Source organism: Ammospiza caudacuta, chromosome 5 (genome assembly GCF_027887145.1).
Source record: "Ammospiza caudacuta isolate bAmmCau1 chromosome 5, bAmmCau1.pri, whole genome shotgun sequence".
In the NCBI taxonomy this organism is placed as follows: domain Eukaryota; kingdom Metazoa; phylum Chordata; class Aves; order Passeriformes; family Passerellidae; genus Ammospiza; species Ammospiza caudacuta.
In genome coordinates this window covers 64,652,163-64,670,878 of record NC_080597.1, presented here as the reverse complement: position 1 = coordinate 64,670,878, position 18,716 = coordinate 64,652,163, and the positions used below count along the sequence as shown (strand labels likewise).

General features: G+C 39.1%; 1 protein-coding gene across 5 annotated transcripts in view; it reads right to left on the bottom strand.

The window, feature by feature from the left end:
• SRPK2 (SRSF protein kinase 2) overlaps window positions 1-18,716 on the bottom strand; it is a 128,229-nt gene that overhangs the window by 8,134 nt on the left and 101,379 nt on the right. For 3 of the 5 annotated variants that reach the window (XM_058805999.1, XM_058806002.1, XM_058806001.1), the window contains 6 exons: window positions 18,111-18,136; window positions 16,429-16,675; window positions 15,016-15,504; window positions 11,194-11,294; window positions 10,993-11,100; window positions 1,093-1,162 (listed from right to left, as the gene is read on the bottom strand). In XM_058805999.1, the coding sequence (XP_058661982.1) occupies window positions 1,093-1,162; window positions 10,993-11,100; window positions 11,194-11,294; window positions 15,016-15,504; window positions 16,429-16,675; window positions 18,111-18,136 (1,041 nt within the window). Of the gene's footprint in view, window positions 1-286; window positions 380-1,092; window positions 1,163-10,992; window positions 11,101-11,193; window positions 11,295-15,015; window positions 15,505-16,428; window positions 16,676-18,110; window positions 18,137-18,716 lie in introns of all 5 variants that reach the window. The other 2 variants (XM_058806003.1, XM_058806000.1) reach the window with 1 other exon arrangement.

The following is an 18,716-nucleotide window of genomic DNA, read 5'->3' as shown; positions in this document are numbered from 1 at the left end:
GTGCCTACTTTGGAAGGATGCTTTCAGCAAAACTTCCTTCTCAAAACAATGAGTGGCAGCTGCCACAAACAAATTTTGCCATGTAATTTAAAATGTACCAATAGTTATTTTTCAGAACATTTGGGGAAAAAAAAAATTCAGAGATTCGTGGGAATTTTGCTTTTCAAAATAGAAAATTTTGTTGTGTGATTTCAGGAAATGCTCCTTGCTGGGACATGATGCAACCAGCCACAGCAATTCCACTTCTGTCTGCGTCACGGCACCTTTCAAAAAGAAGAGGTACTACCTCTGCGATTGAAGAATTCCCGAGAATATTTTCCAGATAGAGCAAAGTGCCTTGGGATATTGCCTAGCAGCTCTATGATGTGTGCTATGTGGTCTATGAGGGAGAGAAAAAAAGGATACGGGAGTGGAAGGGGCAGGGAAAGGATGGGATAAAAAAGAAGAGGAAAGAAACTGGAATTAGTAAAAAATCAGAAATAGTTTCAAATCAACAATGTTTGCAGCAAATCCATGCAGAGGTTTCCAGGATCAGCAGAGCTCTGGCATCATTAGTAGCATTTAGGAACAATGAATGATGCCCACATTACCACTGCAAAGAGCATTTACAAGCAAACAAGCATGAAAATGGACAGGTATACAGATGGAAGCAGGAGTTAACTCTGATTTTAAAAAAAATAATTAGTAATTGCCTAATACAAATAAAAATACACAATGTAAACATTATTCCAGTGTCACTCTTTTAAAGAGAATAATAGAATAAAGTTCAAATTTGTCGTTTCTTTTCTAAACTAAAATGTTGTTATTTTCAATCAGGTTTCCACACATATGCAATCTTACAAGAAGGGTAGTTTAATTCCTTCAGGCAGTTGTTAAGTAGATGAATATCTGCAGAAGGCAGTTTTTGCCCACCCACTGCTAGTGGTGGCACTTAAAACTAAAAAGAAAAAAAATCATATTTATACTCTGAAAACAACGTTTATGAACAGCTCTACTCAAATACAAAAACACCACTGGTAAGCTCACTGGAAATTTAAGAGAAGGTGTATGAAAATATGAAGAAACTCTCACAATACCTCAAAAGAGTCATACCTTCATCCCTGGAATAGTCTTCACCAGAGTGTGGCTCAAACAAGTAATCTCCAGTCGCCAGCTCAAACGCCTACAACGCAACAGACACAGTCAGGGGCTGCAGAAATAACGCCTTCCATCGAGAGGTGTCAGCACAACATCACAGCTCCCTCACAAACCACAGGAATCCACACTCAGCTCCAGCCTGAGACTGATCTGAGACTCAGGAGCAGCCACTTACCTGGGGACATCACTCCTGCAGAGCAGCAGCAGCAGCACAAACCCAGGCTCTGCACAGAGCCCCACATCCAGCCCCGTGTCCAGCCCCACATCCAGCCCTCTGCTGGGCTGGAGCCTGCCCATCCCCAGGCACTCTGGCCATGCAGGTGGGATGAAGGAAGGAATCACACACAGGGCCGGAGTGCAGCCCTGCCCTGCAGCCCTGGCAGTGCTGCTCTGAGCCAGCCTTAAACACAGCCTCACCCACTTGTGTGCAGTGTGGTGGTTGTGTCAGCCACCTGAACACATCAGGCATTTCAAAATATAATAATATATATAAATAATACAATATAATATATATAATAAAAACTACACATGTATCTGACGGGTATTTACCTAGCAGGATGCACGCTGGAGGCTGAATTAAAGAAGTCTGAATCACAAATAAAATCCATTTATGACTATAACTTATCACTTGAAATTAGCCAACAAAAAAATCCATTCATGTCTATAATTAATCACTTGAATTAGCTTCTTGGATTACTCTAAATCTGAAAGAGTTTTTTGAAACACTTCAATGGTGGGAGTAAATGGCAAGATAGATACTGATGAGGAATCCAGAACAGACACCAGGACATCAGATACCCTCAGAGCAGGCAGGGATGCTAGCCCTGTGTTAGGTGAGGGTAAAATTGACTTTCTCTGTATGGGTGTAATGAACATGAAAAGCTGCAAAGCTCTGAAGCACCTATGAGAGCCCATACTTGTGTCCAGACGTGGATTCATCTGATCTAATTTGTTAAGCTAGTCTCTTTCAGCTCTGGCTCACCAATTGCCCAAGCAGCCACAGGGATCTAATTCCTTCCAGGTGGTTTAAACATCAAACTATTTTCCGTGTCCAAGACATGGGAAAACAACCGATCCAGAAAAGCATTCCAAAAATCAGGCAGAGCTTCCGAGCACAATTCTAGGATGGGATTCCACTCCATTAGAACATTTACTACAAAATACTTGTCTCCTGAATATAGGCACTTTTCTGTTCCAATTTACAAACTGGAGTTGTTAAATCACCTGTAAATTTAGCCTATTTATGAGCATTTGGCTTCTTCAAGCTGTGAACTGCAGTGTCATCCAAGTGGGCTACAGCCAACATAACTCATTGCAATCACACATGGCAGCCAAGAAAACAGGAACACCCCTTGATGACATTTCTGCTGATCCTATGAACAGGCCTTTAACTTCTAAAGTTACTACCACTAATAAACAGTCATTCACTACTTTTCTTATTCCACTCTTAGCTCAGGATTGACAGTTTGCATTGTACAGCTGAAAACAATTTTATTTCATAAAATACCAGGTTTCTAAACTGAAATAAATGTTAAGAGCAGCCAGAAGTGATCACTGGGGTAGATCTCTGAACACACCACAGAGAACAGTGTTATTCTCCTGAAGTGAGACACAGAAGACCCAAGTGTCCTCTCTGTATCTCATGGCAATAAATTTATTCATAGGGAGAGCTGGAGCAGCTTTCCCAGGAGAGCACACACCAGTGGGGCTGATTCTCAAGGACATTGAGGAACTCCCTGCTATTACACACAGATCCCTGGAGAAGAATGGAAATGCAGCTGAATTTAGCCACAAGGGTAGACTACACAAGAATATAGTTTCTGTCCATAAAATGAAGTATTAATAGCTTGATATGTCTGTGTGGGACTTAAAAGATTAAACTGAAAAACTGTGAAAACTGTTTATAGAAAAGCACAAGAGGTAAGCATACTGCTGTGATGCTCTGAATTTCAGATCAGTTTGTGTATCACAAGAGCTGAAAATTCCCATAGATTTGGGGTATTTTTTTAGTATACCACCTTCTCACTGAACAAAAACCACAGCTTTTGAAAGTGACAATGATGCTTCTCTTTTCCTTTTGTACAGCTCTGACTGCATGCCCAGGATGGGCTGGGGCCACAGCACTTCACACATTGGATTTTCTGACTCTCCCCAAAGGACTCCAAGAACAAAACCACTTCTGACTCAGATGCACACAAGGACAGCCCAGAGGCAGGTGCTGTGGTGTTTGCAATGATGGTTCTTAGCATCCATGGAAGACAATGTCTCACAGGTTCATCTGTGGCAACCTCGTAGTAGTTCCCAGCTACTTTCAGGACAGACTAGCTACACTGGGCAAGATAAATGAAATTAATTTGTCCTCACATAAAAAAGAATAAAACCAGACCAAGGTTTTTGTCATAAAGAATCTGTGCTAGAGATAAATTAGTGCTAGAGATATAGAGATTAGTGCTATCTGTGCTAGAGATAAACACATTTATAAATGTGTTTATAACACATAAATAGCTGTAATAAACACATAAATAGCTATAAGAAGGACAATCCCATCTCTGGATTGTATCAGTTTTTCTGCTCTTTAAAGCACTCTCCAAAGGGGCGGTGCCCTGGAAAGCCCAGGCTGGGATGGAGTGGGAGCCATGGAAGAGCCACAGCTCTGGCTGTGCCACCACACTCTGGCTGCTCTGGGCATCCTCAGCACTCACCCACACCTGACGCCCACCTGCAGGCACAGACAACCCCCAGACCCCACAAGGGAGGTCACTGACACTCTGTGATGACACAGGGAGACCCCAAGGGCAGCACAGTGACCACGGGTCTGCTCTGCCCAGCCCTGACCAGTCTGGGGCCACCAGTGTGACAGTGACCCTGTCCAAGTGGGGAGAGGTCAGGGAGGAGCTGAGGCATTACAGGGGCTGAGCAGAGGAGGCAGGAGGGGAGGCTGGCAGGGCTGGGTCTGCTCAGGGGGGAGAAGGGATTTAATTGCTGCACTCCAATGCCTGAAGGCAACAGTGGAGAAAAACAAGTTCAACTCTCCCCAGTGAAGAGACAACACAGGCAGCAAGATGGGAAATTCCAATCAAACATGAGGGAAAAAATTCTTTGGTGAGACTGCCTGAGTACTGGGACAGGCTGCTCAGAAAGGCTGTGGAAATGCCATTGTTATAGGTACATCCTGAGGTATGTACCCCTCACCTGGACATGGCACTGAGTGACCTCATCTAGCTTTGACAACAACCCTTGTTCAAGAAGGAGATCACTTTAAACCTAAATTTGTCTATAATTTCTGTGACGGTGTTCACAGGGGTTCTTGGATGAGGGAAGAGATGAGGATATGGCTCCATGTTTCAGAAGGCTTGATTTATTATTTTATGATATATATTACATTAAAACTATACTAAAAGAAGAAAAGGATTTCATCAGAAGGCTAGCTAAGAATAGAAAGGAATGATAACAAAAGCTTCTGTCTCAGACAGAGTCTGAGCCAGCTGTGATTGGCCATTAATTAGAAACAACCACATGAGACCAATCTCAGATGCACCTGTTGCATTCCACAGCAGCAGATAATCATTGTTTACATTTTGTTCCTGAGGCCTCTCAGCTTCTCAGGAGGAAAAATCCTAAGGAAAGGATTTTCCATATAGGATGTCTGTGACAAATTTCCAGGATGCTACAAATACAGACTAACTATATTTACTTATTTTCCCTTTGAAAGTAATAAGTTCTAAAAACAAGTTTCTTGACAGAAATTACAACTCTAAAATACCATGATTTTTTAACTTAATGTTGACATTTACCTCAAGACAAGTCAGCATTTCATTTATTATATGGAGATAAAAAATTAGCTACATCACACTCAACATATGGCACAGAAGCCCAAGGCAACATCCATCTTTACTGAGTGTTCTGGCAATTTCTACTTACCACTTTCCTAAGGTTCTCACAGAAAACCAGTCTAGACTGCTTTTCTCCATCTGCAGATGGTGAACCTTTCACAGAAATGGTTACACTGCTGTTTTATAGGCTCTGAAGAGGCTCTATGTATGTGAACCTAGCACAGCACAGACCTGCTGCCATCACTACATAATGGAGCCATATCTAAACACACAATTGGAAATAGCTACAATTTCACTGTGTGACAGCTGTGCACTCAATCTGCTGATTGAAAAATGGATGCATGCCTAGGGAAAGCTTTCTGGGAGAGGACTGGAAGAACAATTCACTTGGACTGCATCAGCCTCCCTGAATTGAAGCCCCAGCTGAAAAAGAACAACAAGCTATAGGCCAGAATTATTATTTTGACAGATGAGATGCAGCTCTTGGCCAGAGCTTCTCCTACCCAGCTGAAATGAAGAGATGTGAATGTGAAGACTGTAACTGCTTTAAAAGCAGGCTTGGTTTTAAGAGCACTGTTCCACAGGTTGGTGGGAGCACAGAAAGAAGATCAGAAAGCTTTCTGAGATACACACACCAACTGATAGCTTGTTCTCCCATGGACATCTCACCCTGAAGAGCCAGGCAATGGAAGAGTATGAAAGGCATTTTGCATGGTTAGTGCTTGTAAGGAAGGCCAAATATACAAACCGGAGACTTGCATGGGATGCTTGGAAAGGAAACAAGGTCATTTTATTTGCTGTACTCCAATCTTGGAATCATGCATGCTGAGTGGCTGTTTTGGAAAGTCAGCTCCTCTGGGAAATCATTTTCTTTTGAGTGTTTCAGGTTGTCCACCCACCACCTTCAGGAAGGTGTACAGCGAGTAATAACAGCATTCTGTACTGGATCTGCCTACTGAAAAATACGTGCATAGCAACTTCAGCTTCTTCTCCCCTCGAAACCACATTTCTGATTTTCAATTTTTCCTCAAAATACTGCTTCTGTGCAGACTGAAGCTTGTCATCACACCTTTGGTATGTGCCACTCACACATACTGACATGATGATACTCATGATCCCATGGAGACATGATCATTTCTTCCCTGCTTACAACAGTGAAGAGTAGTTAAGGACAGCTCCCTCTCCACTCCACACTGGAGAACAGCACACAAAGAAATAAACTGGGGGCACAAGCCTGCAAGGCACCCACAAGCACTAACATGTAGGTTTAATTTTAACATAACCTAGGATAGCCTGTTCATTCTCCATTCAGTTCCTCTGAGTTCTCTCACACAAACAGAAAAGGCCATGAATAAACCCCAGTGCTGTAAACTTGCCTTGTAGTAGCACATCCTTTGTTTTGAAAGCTCTTTGTCTGTCCCCTCTCCATCACACCTTGCAGTGTTTTCTTTCATCATCTGTCTTCTCTTTGGGTAGATAAAATACCAAGTACAATTTTCACCTTCTCTGACTTCCTGCTGATCTATGGCTGTCATTTGTTTGCTAGGTCTCATTACAAAGAGAGGATATTGCAGGAATCACAACCCTCCACCAAAAACACCTCAGAAAAGTGTTAAAAACTTAAAAAGCTTTGTTCATGTCCCAGCCTGTGACACAGTCACCTCTTGCCAGCAGCTCAAACCAAAGATAATGAGCAAAAGTCAGATGATGAGATTCATCACTTCAGGTGCTTTTCCTGTCCCCAATCCAAGGAGACTGGAACAAGGAAAAGCAGTGGAATGATGGTGCTTGCAGTCATGTCCAGAAGCAATACAAAAGGATGCTGTCTGCCAGTACTAGCTCCCTTATCTTGCCAGGATTTCTTGGCAGCAGCAGTGGAGTACTGTGTTCTGTGTTTTCTGGGATTTAGGAAATGCTAAATCACTCAGAGTCTGTTCAGTTGCTGCTCTAAAGAAAGCAACCCGCTCAATACTTTAATGTGGAAATTCAAACCAATACAACTAAATCATCAAGGATGTTTTCAATCCTGTCAAAGGTACTGCTGCCTCCAAATCCATTCCCTTTTTTTGGGTGAAAATGAGAGATGCACCTCCCTGCTGGCAGAATTTAATTAGGGCTTAGTACAGGAAGGGAACATCTTCTAGAATTTAGTAAATGTGGAGAGATTCCCAGTGCGTAGCTCTCCATGAAAGCAGCTCTCAGTTCCACATAAACAGTCCACAATGTTAAAAGAAAAATAAAAGGGTACTGTACAATTTCCTAAACCAAACTTAAGTGGGTCCAGCAAATGACAGCAACCATCATTCCAACCAAGATCACCAAAGTCTAGAGACAAAATATAAGTTACACTTTGTGGAATTCTTTGCCAAGCACTGAGCAAGCAAACAACTCCACTGAGGTCTGGAAAAGCCCACTGACATACAACCTCTTTCACAGCACTTCATGCATGCTCTGCACTGATTATAAGCCTCCAAAGATCTGCATCATCCTCTTTCTTCCCATCCTTATTTTTTTCCTGAGCAACTCTGCAACTCAGACCACCTGAGCAGAGGACTGGTACTGGTCTGAGGATATTCACACTCATCCTTTAAACCTGATTAAGAGAAGTTTGGGGCACAAGAACTGGGCCATGCCAAACCATCTAAAATTAGAAGATTCAGCTCACAGGCTGCTGGCTTACAATGCTACTTATTCACTGACATAACACCAAAGAAACAGCACTGCAAGTTTATTAGCCCTGAGTTATCTTGCCCTCTTTTGTTGTTTGGGTAGAGCCCTTACATGGCTCTGATTACAAACACTCCCAGCACAGGTAACCCTGACCAGAAACTGGCTAGTCCCATACTAAAATCAATACAAATAAAACAGGACTTTTCCTTCCTGGAAGCTGCATCAAAACCATCACACTCCTGGCTAGACAAAGCCATCCCAAACTAAGTGAGGCCAGGTAAGGAATGCTCTCCATTCAGACACAATGTACCATGTCCCAGAAGATTCATAATGGAATATTCTGGAAGTTGCTGTGCACACAGAACACAGATGCTTTGCATGTTCAGGGCCTGATTATCAGAGGTCTTGTTTAAAAGCTTCACCTTCATCCTTATTATTAAAGACTGTGTAAAATGCACTGGCAACTGGTATGATGGAAAAACACATTCTACTGCTGCTGAGATAAAACACAATCTTCTGTGCTTAACACACTTCATGCCATAAATACAAGCCAATACAAGAACCAGCAGCTGGGCCACTGATGGTCAGTGCTACCCTCAGTGAGCAAGATTATTTCATTAGCAAGGAAAATGCAGTGAAAACTTTAGGCTCAAATGGAGATCTATAAAGTACAAGACCAAGTTAAGACCCCAGGTGAATCCTGGTACCAAACATTCCAAGTCATCCTTCATATAATCCAGGACACATATAGATTTGTGAGTTTTATATACACATAAATCTATAACACAGACACCCACAAACACTAAGTTCCAAGAAATGCCCTTTTTTTGCCATTTTTTAAATGGAGATGTGAGCTAGAATATCTGACAGTAGTGGACACAAAATACATGGAGAAAATCTACTTTGCCAGTTAAGCAGTGTTCATGTGTGCTTGGTGCTGTCACATTAGGTAAAGTATGGATGGATGGAAACTTGCCAAGGAAAAGTAATGGCAATACTGCTGGACCACTCATTTTGCACAGTACTGCTTCCAAAATGTCCTTAATGACTCAGGACTTGTACTAGCAGAGTTGCCTCTGCTCTCCTTTGGGAGTCCTGGACATCAAGGCTAACAGGGTATCTGAGCTGTATTTTGGCTGAAAATAAGCACCACCTGCTCCAGCAGACAATCCCTTTGAAAACACAGTAAACATGGAACAGAGTAAATTAAATATGAAACAAGAGCAAGATAATCTAGAAGGGCATTTTCTGAATCAAATCTAGGTACAACAAGGAAACCATCCTTGAGAAAGCAAGTAGAGGCATTAAAACACTTTGGCACTTCACAGTCCTTGACTGCCTTAGGGATGGGAGAGGTTCACATCATAATTTCCAAAGACAGCCTAAATAAATTTGGGAGTTTGCAGTTCCACATCAGGAATGCTTTCCTGGCTGTTAATCTCTATTACAAGTCCTCTGCAGGAAGAGGTATTAAGGCCTCCAAGGCAATCCCTACCTCAGAGCTGTTTTCCATCTGATACAGGATCAGCATCCCCAATGCTCTGACCCATTTTCTCAGCCACACAGCAATGCAAACACTTTCTAGGGGCTTTTAAATGATGATTTTTTTTCTGTGAGCTTGAGAGGCTGCTCTCTATTTTTTACACAACTATACCATGATGACAATTATATTCAACAATTGTATGTAAGTGCTGTAATGTTGTAAAATTTCTACTGCATTTCTTAAGGGCAAAAACCTAAAGACTGTGACAGAAGACAGAATTACAGCACTTCTGCCTCAAATGCTTTACTATCTGCAAGGCTTACATAACAAAAAAAGCAGAACTACATTTTTCTCTTTAAAATAATGAAATTTCATGCATAATTGTGAATCTGAGTTAAGGTACCTCCAGTGGCAGTGATGCTTTAGGCCTTTTTCTTTCCCTGAGCTTGAAGAAAGCAGGAACACTTACATAACACAGAGGAGAAGTTGTAATAGGCTGGGAAACCCCAAGTATTGCAAGAATATTACATTCCTTAGATGTGATATTGCTATTTAGTACCCCTCTATCTTTAAATACAGTTCTAGGTAGACCTCAGCCTGCTTTATGTGCCTTTAGTTCCAAGACTAAAAGACTTTATAGGACTATAAAATTAGCAGTGACAGGTACAACTTAAAGATGAATGCAGGGTGTCCAATAAAATAAAAGATTATCAAGTTCAACTGAGGTTTACAAAATACTAGGTAAAAGAAAAAAGTCTCTATAATGACTTTGTAGTTAGCTAAGAGAAGAATAACTTAAGGAATTAAAGAACAAACTGTGGAATATTTTATATGCTTTGTTTCCAATGTAATAGAAAAATTCTCCATTTTGTAAATTTTGGAAATGGATGGGTTTGCTGTGTACTAAAGAAAAAGCTAGTATTAAACTCCAGAGCAGACATACTTTAATTTCACTTATGGGTTAGCTAGTTCCAACACATGGCTTGCTGAACTTCTAATATCTGTAGGATTTTATGTTCCTTTCAATCCTCCTCCTCCTCTCCCTCCGAGCTGTGTAATTCTTCTCATCACCCACACATGCAAACTGTGTCTAGTATTTGATCTTCTCCTCCTCCTCCTCACACACTTACTCTTATCAGACATGTATTTGTAAAATAGAAAGATTTTATTAAGATTTTACTTTTAAAATAGGCAAAGGTATTTCTAAATTTGTTTTTTTTGGATATACATACTATCTTAAATGAGAGGATGCAGCTTGTTCATCCTCATTGAGATATTAGGGTGTTTCAGAAAGTTGCATGATCAAGTTTTCACTTTTTCTGTTCTATAAAGACTCTTAAAAAGCTGTAATTTCAGTTGTGTTAAAACTAATTCCACAGAATGTTACCACATATTTTATGCCAATAAACTGAATTCCTACTCTTGAAAGTTTAGAACCAAGCCTAATCCAATCCATGTTTTCACTGCACTTGGCACCAATTTAAAGTATTTCCCTATTTTTGCTAAATCACAGCTAACAGTAGCCCAGGTTCTAAGACTGCAATGAAACAAAAAGTTGTACTTTTTTAGTTACATTTTGTCATTCAGAATAGACACATATTTTTTCTCTAAACTTGCATGTTTCTGGCTACAAGTTTAAAATCATCACATGAAAATTAGATGTGCTCTCCAAAATATTTCCTTTTGATTAAGAAGGCTTGAGAAATTGAAAGAAAGGGAAGAAATCATCAGCAGCGATCTGATACAGCATCATTTATGATAATGTATTTGTGTCAAAACATCAAAAACATCCCCATCAGGCTTCCTTACTAAATAAACAACTGTTTTAAGAGCTTTACTCTTGTAAAATACACATTGCATTGTTCTTACCATACATGCTGTACTCCAGATATCAGCAGGTGTACTGTAACCTGCTCCTATTAAAACCTCTATGGATCTGTACTGTCTTGTCTGGATGTCTTCTGTGAAGTGTTTGTGCTAAAATAGAAAGAACCACATTAATGGGAAAAAAGCACTATAAAAAGACCTGTTCTAAACAGTGAACAGCTAAAATGATGTAGTTCCACTTACCACCCAGCAGGCATTCCCCAGGTCAGCAATTTTAACTCTAATTTTATCTGCATTCCTTGGGTCCAGGGGATTCACCAGTAAGTCAGCAGCACGAGTTTTTGCTAACACAAGCAAAATGCAGAACAGTTAGAATGTTAAGCCCACTATTCATTATCTCTAAGCAGTTTTGCCTTGACACTTTGTTCAGTGTTGTCATACACTGAATACATGAAAATAATTTGCTGAATGTTACAAGAAATTTAAGCAACATAAATAGGATTTCTTCCCCTGATTTCTAAATATCCTTATACATTTCAAGTGCAAATTTTTTGCATTTTTTTAGCTGCCAAATGACTCTTACTACAATAACCAGAGGAGCTTCTAAGCAAAACCAGTGTATGTTTCCAGGAACAGATTCAGACAGAAAATGTGAAAACTCAGACTCCAAGAACTCACCCACTACACACATGAAAGATATGTTCTTGGAACAATTTGGTTGAGAAATCCTGCACTTCCATGCCTGGCTACAGTAAAAATCTGGCTGAATTCCTCCTTTTTTTTTTTTTTAAACCTATCCCAAGGTGTAAAAGACTCACCAAAACCTGGCTAATTTGAGAGCCTAGAGGGCTGTCATCCTTTTCACAAATAATTCAGCACTTAAAAGTTCACTGAAGGTTCTATTTGCCTCAATTATGATCCAGACTAAAAAGGCAGAACTTTGATCTTGCAATCTTTAGAGGCTCTTGGGACACTGAAACCTTAACACCCCCAGCAGAGGTGCTGCTTTTCTCTGTTTTGACATTCCACCTGCTAGTTCCTAAACTGGGAAGAAAGCAGATGAAGGCACAAGACAGAAGCAGGTACCACACATCACAGGGAAGCACAGGACTGGTCTCTGTTTCCTTGCCCCAAAGCTGCAAGGTGTAAATTGGAAGCTGAAGGTAAGATAAGAAAGAGGTACTAGATCCAAGCACTTGTGGCTGCAGTGACCTGATAAGCTGGTGAAAGCCTTGGAACAGGAAAATACACCAGACATGGCACAAGGACAAAAATGCTGGATGTCTAATGGAGAATTAGGAGTGACTGAAATCAGATGGAGATCTTCAACTGCTGGCACAGGAAGCCTGAATGGGTCATCAGAGCACTGAATTTTAGCCAACCAGAAAAGAAAGTGGTAGGGCCCACCAGAGGAGAGAGGGAATGAAAATATAGAAACAGCAAAAGGCAGAGGGGGCAGTGACCACAACAAACAGCCCTCTAAAAAAGCTGGAATGGAGTCCAAGACTCAAGTTTATAAAAAGCATCAACATAAGGACAGAAGTAAAACACTCAAAAGATAGGAACTAGTAAGACTAGTTAGCTTAATACTAAAGTCTTCCCTTAAAAACATGCTGCATAGTACAGTGCAATATTTTTAACACAATCACATGCACTACTGAAGAAATAACAGGACCTTTCTCAGTTCAGTAGTCTTTGCAAAAAAAAAAAAAAAAGACAATGCTGGATAAATCCTTCCCACATGTGTTGCTGAAGGATTGCAGTAAATATAGTCAAATGAAGGGGGGAAAAATGCCCCATGACTAAGACATCTGAATATGACATTATGCAACAGCTTTCTTCAACCTCTTCCTAAGAGAGGGACATGAGCTGGCAATAGGGAAGTGCCTACACTTTTGTGTTTTTCTAAAAAGTTGTGATGCTTAAATCCTGTCTCTTCTTGGATTCTGTATTTGACAAACACAGATCATTTACAACTGAAAGTGAAGGCAGAGTAAGTGCATTTTCTAGAAAATACTCTCAAAAAAGCATCCAGATAAGTTTAACCTTTGAACAAAATTAGTGAACACTTCTGTGTCCTAGTTCCACAAAAACTAGGAAATATCACCTTAATTCTCACAATCTCTGCATGACAATGTACTTAGCAAATATTCAAACACTGGAGAGAGGAGGAGGAGAGTCGTGAGGAAATTAGAGATCTATCTTCAGGGCATTTGGTCACGCAGTGAAAACTTGAGAAAAACAAAACTGCTCATCCACTAAACACAAACTGGTTTGTGCACCAAATAAAGCAATAATCCCAAAAAAATTAAGATGAGACCATGCCACTTAACAATGCATAGCAATGCCTAGAGAAAGAGGAACAAATGAAAGTCTACTTCAGTACAAAAAAAGGAGAATAAAGATATGATGAAAAATTATGTAGCACCATTTAAAAATATTAAATAGCCTCTAACTCCTGTATGCTTCTTTCTAAATACCTTCACCTGTTTTATTACTGTTATACTCAATGTTATTATTGATGCCATTAATATCTGTAACATTCAGCTTTTCTCCCTTCTTCAAAAAAGTCAACTATCACTGAATTTACCGTCTGTCTTCTCTCGTTGCAAGAAAGGTGTGAGAACTGATGGGATAACATCAAGGAGGAATAAAGCAGGTTTTTTTCCCCAGCTAGGGAGCTAAGCTGTTTCCATGAGGACAAAAGCAGCTTTAATCTCTGAAGACATGAGGATTTTACCCACCACCCCAGGAAAACAGCAGTGGAGTCCTTCTGCCTATATGCAGCTGGCAAAACAAAAGAAGAAACTACCAGGCATTCAGGAATCTCCTCTGTATTGTTTCAGGGACTTGAGAGTGTAAGGAGGTGGACTAAAGCCTTATTTGCCAGGATGTTCCAGAAATGCAGTTCTACTGAGCTGTATTTTATTTCACATTTCTTACTTTACCTTACCTGTCAGACCCTCTAATAAACTGTGTGAATTGCTCTTCTAAAGTCTTAAACCCAGAAATACACTTGACTGCATTTTTCAATGCAGCTCAAATTCATCTGTGACAATGTTGATGTCAAGCTTGGTGATCTTCTCCCTAAGCTCCCATTTTCTTCTATCTGCTCACAGATTTAGAATCTCAGTATTTTCTTTATTAAAGCTGAAACCCATATATTTATCATTTAACCACTGGCACTATAAATAAGATCTATGTGTAATATCCTGAAGCTATTTAATTCAATGGCAAAAATCCAGCTCTTTGCAGTGACACCAAGATTTCACCTTCCATGTCTTCAAATGGATTTACAGGCAAAAGTTCTGGACTGATGGCCAGAATTTAAATGTCCAAACCCATGCTGAATATAGAAACACCATAATGAGTTGAGGGTTGGCAACATGCCCTGCTGAGTATTAATAAAAGGTTAAAACAGGAACTGTTTGACACAGAAAGAACAATTAATGAATGAAAACACAGCATAATACAGAATTTTTTCAATATGACTGAGAAAAGATGTGACAATAAGTAACAGATAGAAGCAGCAGCCAGACAAGCTCAAACTTGCTACAATTCTTCTAAAACAATTCAAAGTACTAAGCAGTGGAACACGCTTCAATCACACTGGATTATAATTTCATTTGTCTATTTAAGAACAGGTATTTTTCTTTTTGAAAAATACTTTTTAAGCCAACAATAAATGTTACTGGGCTTAAAAGATGGTGTATTAGTGACTTGTTATCAAAGGACATCAGGTTTCATGATCTCATGCTCATCTACCTTCAAACTACAGGAACGATGTTTATTTGCAACTATAGATTTCCTTTTCTCTTTCATAAGCAAACTGACTTGTCAATGCAAATGTTTATTCTACAATAATTTGTTTATCTAATACCCCTTCAAAGCAAGTTCTAGAGTGGAAAATAACCCATAAATTACAGTTCTGCAAAAAAACCCATCCAATTCACCTAAACAATCTTTTCTTAACCTAACCACTGCCTTTGCATTCCATTTACCTGCCTCTTTTAATGCAATACACACCCATGCTACTAGACAAAAGCCATTAAGAGGAACACTTACTTTTTGGCAAATCCCCAGTGCTGGACGCTGAAACCGTTCTGCTCCTGTCATGAGATGGGCTGCTCTCCTCCCTTTCAGTTACAGTGGATCCTTCAGACACAGCAGAACCACAGGCTACAGACTCCAGAGCCCCAGAGAACACCGACGCTGAAAATTCCGAGAATTGGGACTCTGGAATTTTATGACGTCCATTTGGCAATTCACCATTAAACTGTTCATAGGAGCTGCTATAAGAGTAATCACTTTTTGCATTTGGATCATCAAGATTATACTCCTCTGGATTTGGACATTCTTCCTCTTCTTCTTCCTCATCTTCAATCTGTTGCTCCAATAGGAATGGGCCATTCACAATATGGCCGTTTGTTTTGGGGGATTCTATCCACTTAGGGTCTGTAGAGTCAGTGTTGACAAGCTCCTGCTCAACATCATCATCCTTTTCAGTGTTTTCCTTCTCTGTGTCTTCTTTTTCATCCTGATCTTCTGCTTCTCCTGAAAAATTTCAGCAAGCAACACATTGCATCACATGTCAATAAACCAGACTAAAATTAGGCAATCGTAATTTTTAACTATTCAGTAACTACCTGACTTCTGACATATCACACAAGGAAACACCAAATATCACTGAAATATGCAAAGCTTCAAATCTAAATTAAAGGTAAAAGGATGGTCTTACTAGACTGCTGGAAAAATAAAAAATAGGAAGGGCTTCAGGAGGGAATAATCCAGAAGAGAATGATGTTATGAAGGGAAGATGAATAAGGCCTTGAATGCAAGGTTTTAAAAATCTAGAATTCAACGTATGTCAATGGAGTCATCACAGAAGCAGGAAAACTCTTTGTAAAAGCAGAACTAAAACAAACCAAACTGAACTACAGTCTCAGTAGTTACATCTTTATCAGGACTGAAGAGCTGACAAGAAAATCAGGGAAGCCAGAATGGAGCTGGACCATAACGATTATGGTCCAAGTCACCAGGGCTGAACAGGAATTTTAACAAGTGAAGAAGTTGCAATCTTTGTTACCTGAGAGATCATTACAACAAACACTGTAAGAAGAAAAAGGGAAAGAGCAATAATGACTCCAACTATGTCAATAATATTATAGAAAAATGCCTCTTATTGTTCTTCTATTTCATCAGGATACTCAGTTATTCCACTCAATGTGGCATGGTGACTGTTATGTGCTTTTTTGAATACTTTATAGCTATACACTACTATTCATGGCTTTCTTCACTTCTGTAGTAACTTTGATTTTTCTTTACCTTTTGAGGTTTTGTAGTTACAATTTTAACTACAAGAGAAAACGAACTTAATTATTGGAGATTTTGTTCACTGCACCAGATACAACACAGCACAGTTACACTTTCTGCTCTGAAACAGTAAAATCAGGGGCAATAAAAACAAGTAATACTGACCATCATCATTTCCAGGTTCTTCATCTACTACCTCTTCTATATCAGCTGTTTTTAGTTTCACCTCTGGGTGGTACTCATCCTCTTGTTCATTTGATGGTACAGCTGAGGTTACATTTTCTTCTATTTTTTTCCTTTCAGCTTCCCGCTCTAGTTCTTCTATTTCCTGCAGGCGTTTTTCCAGCAGCTCAGCTTGCCTCTTCTGCTTTTTCTTCAGTTTTTTCTTTTTGTTTTTGGATATTTTTCCAACCTGAAATATTAATACCAAAGAAAGAAAAAACAAAAGTAATTATTTTCAAGCCATCTCCAAACTAATTTACAGTTTGATTACCATTTTTTTTTGAAAATACTAGATGGCAACTAATTTAGTAATTATATTACTTTTTCCAATTTACTTCAAATCAAGAATGATACAGGATTACATGAGGCAAAAGTCCACCAAAATTTTACACAGTAAATCATGTTTTTTACATGGTCATCATTAGATATAAAATCAAAATACATCTATACATCTAAGATGTCATAATAAAATTCTTATAATCCCACAACCTTGATAAACACAACAATCTTAAACTTCAATCCAGATTAACAGATGATACTGTATGTGGAAAATAATCAAGCGTCATATTAGCTGTTTACAGAGAAATTCAATACCTTGTTTCTCTCTCTTAATAATGCAGTTATTAACCAGCAAAAGTATTCTGAGCAAAAAGACACAAGAAAACTAAAGAGACTGGAAACAGTGAATTCTAAATAAAACCTGGGGTTTTTTCAGCTATTTTCTAGTGAAAGGAATGCATTTTTATTACTCTCTTCTGGCCCAAAACATATGAATTACAAACAGCAGACGGCCATTATGAAGTTTCTCATTTTATATAACATAAGGATTGAAAAACTCAGGTACAACAACAAGGAAATGAAAAGTGAATGCATTTTAACAGAATTGTGGCTTCCATTTCTACCATCTGATAAATGAGATCTATTCATTTTTCATTCATTGTTTAAATATCACAATAAGAAATCCTCATATAATCAAAAAATAAAGTACAAGGAAAAGCAAAAAACATTTCCTCAAAGCTTTATCTGTTAATACTGTTATTTTCATAAAAAGCCATGGGATCACCTAAACAAGACATTAAATTTCACAACCCTAATAATTTTCATCCATGTTGTATACCCACTGAAATTATACATGTTCTGTACACACAGAAAGCAGCTTTGACCACAGATATTTCTGAACAGCTGTATTACCACTGGTTATTTCCTATATGCATGTGGCAAAGAGATCTTTCAAACCTCAGAAAATTGCCTCAACTTTCAGGCCTTGATGATTAAGGCCTTTATGCCCTTAAGATATCTGCAATGCACAATATTTAGTGCATTCTCCCATTTTTGTCAGGATTTGGACAAATGGGTTATTCCTCAAGAGAAGAAAACAGCAATGCTTAACTTAGTTTGACAAAGCTATAGAACTAAATGTCTGTGAGAATTTCCATCACAGAAATACTGTGTTTAAAACTGGTAAGGCCACAGACATGAAAAGAAAAATGTTCTTTGAAAGATAAAAGCTTTATTCAAAGGAAGCTCTTAAAAAGGGTTGAGGCTACTAACAGTCTAATACATATTAAAAGCCAGAGAAGCACAGAAAATAAGGCAGTTAAATTGTATTATATAACAATACTTACAGGCTTTTGTTGTGGAGCTGTACTCACTAAAAAGACAAAAAATAAATTGTAAATAAAATAAAGGTTTTCTTTTTCAAAAACAGCTTTTTAAAAGCAAAAACAAGTAGAAATAATTTTAAAATACCTTTAACTAAATAAGGCAGTGCTAAGTTTACTTTGTTAGCCAGATTTTTTACTCTTTACAAGTACATGCTGCCTGAAATCATTTGATGTCTCCATTAGAGCATCTGGGATTGGAAGGAGCTAACAGCTATCTGTGTTCACTGTGCTGTGCTTGGCACACAGCTCATGAAATTTAAAAAAAAAAAATTAAAAAAAGCTGAACCATTAAGAGTGGATAGAAATCATGGAACGGCAGAGCAGGTATAGACTGGTTTAAACAGTTCAGGGAATATTAGCAAAAATACAACTACTGTGTTGTACCCAACAGAAAAGCCAAATACTCATGTGTCTTACTCTGCAACGAGGCAGTTTGATTGCTAGGGCTGGAGGCATGAAGAAGTGCCTAAGGCAAAAACCACAGCATATCACAGAAAAAGCAGCTCCAGCACAGGCCTCTCTGAGCAGGATCCCAGCAGTGACTGGCTCTGATGGGATTGCAGTACT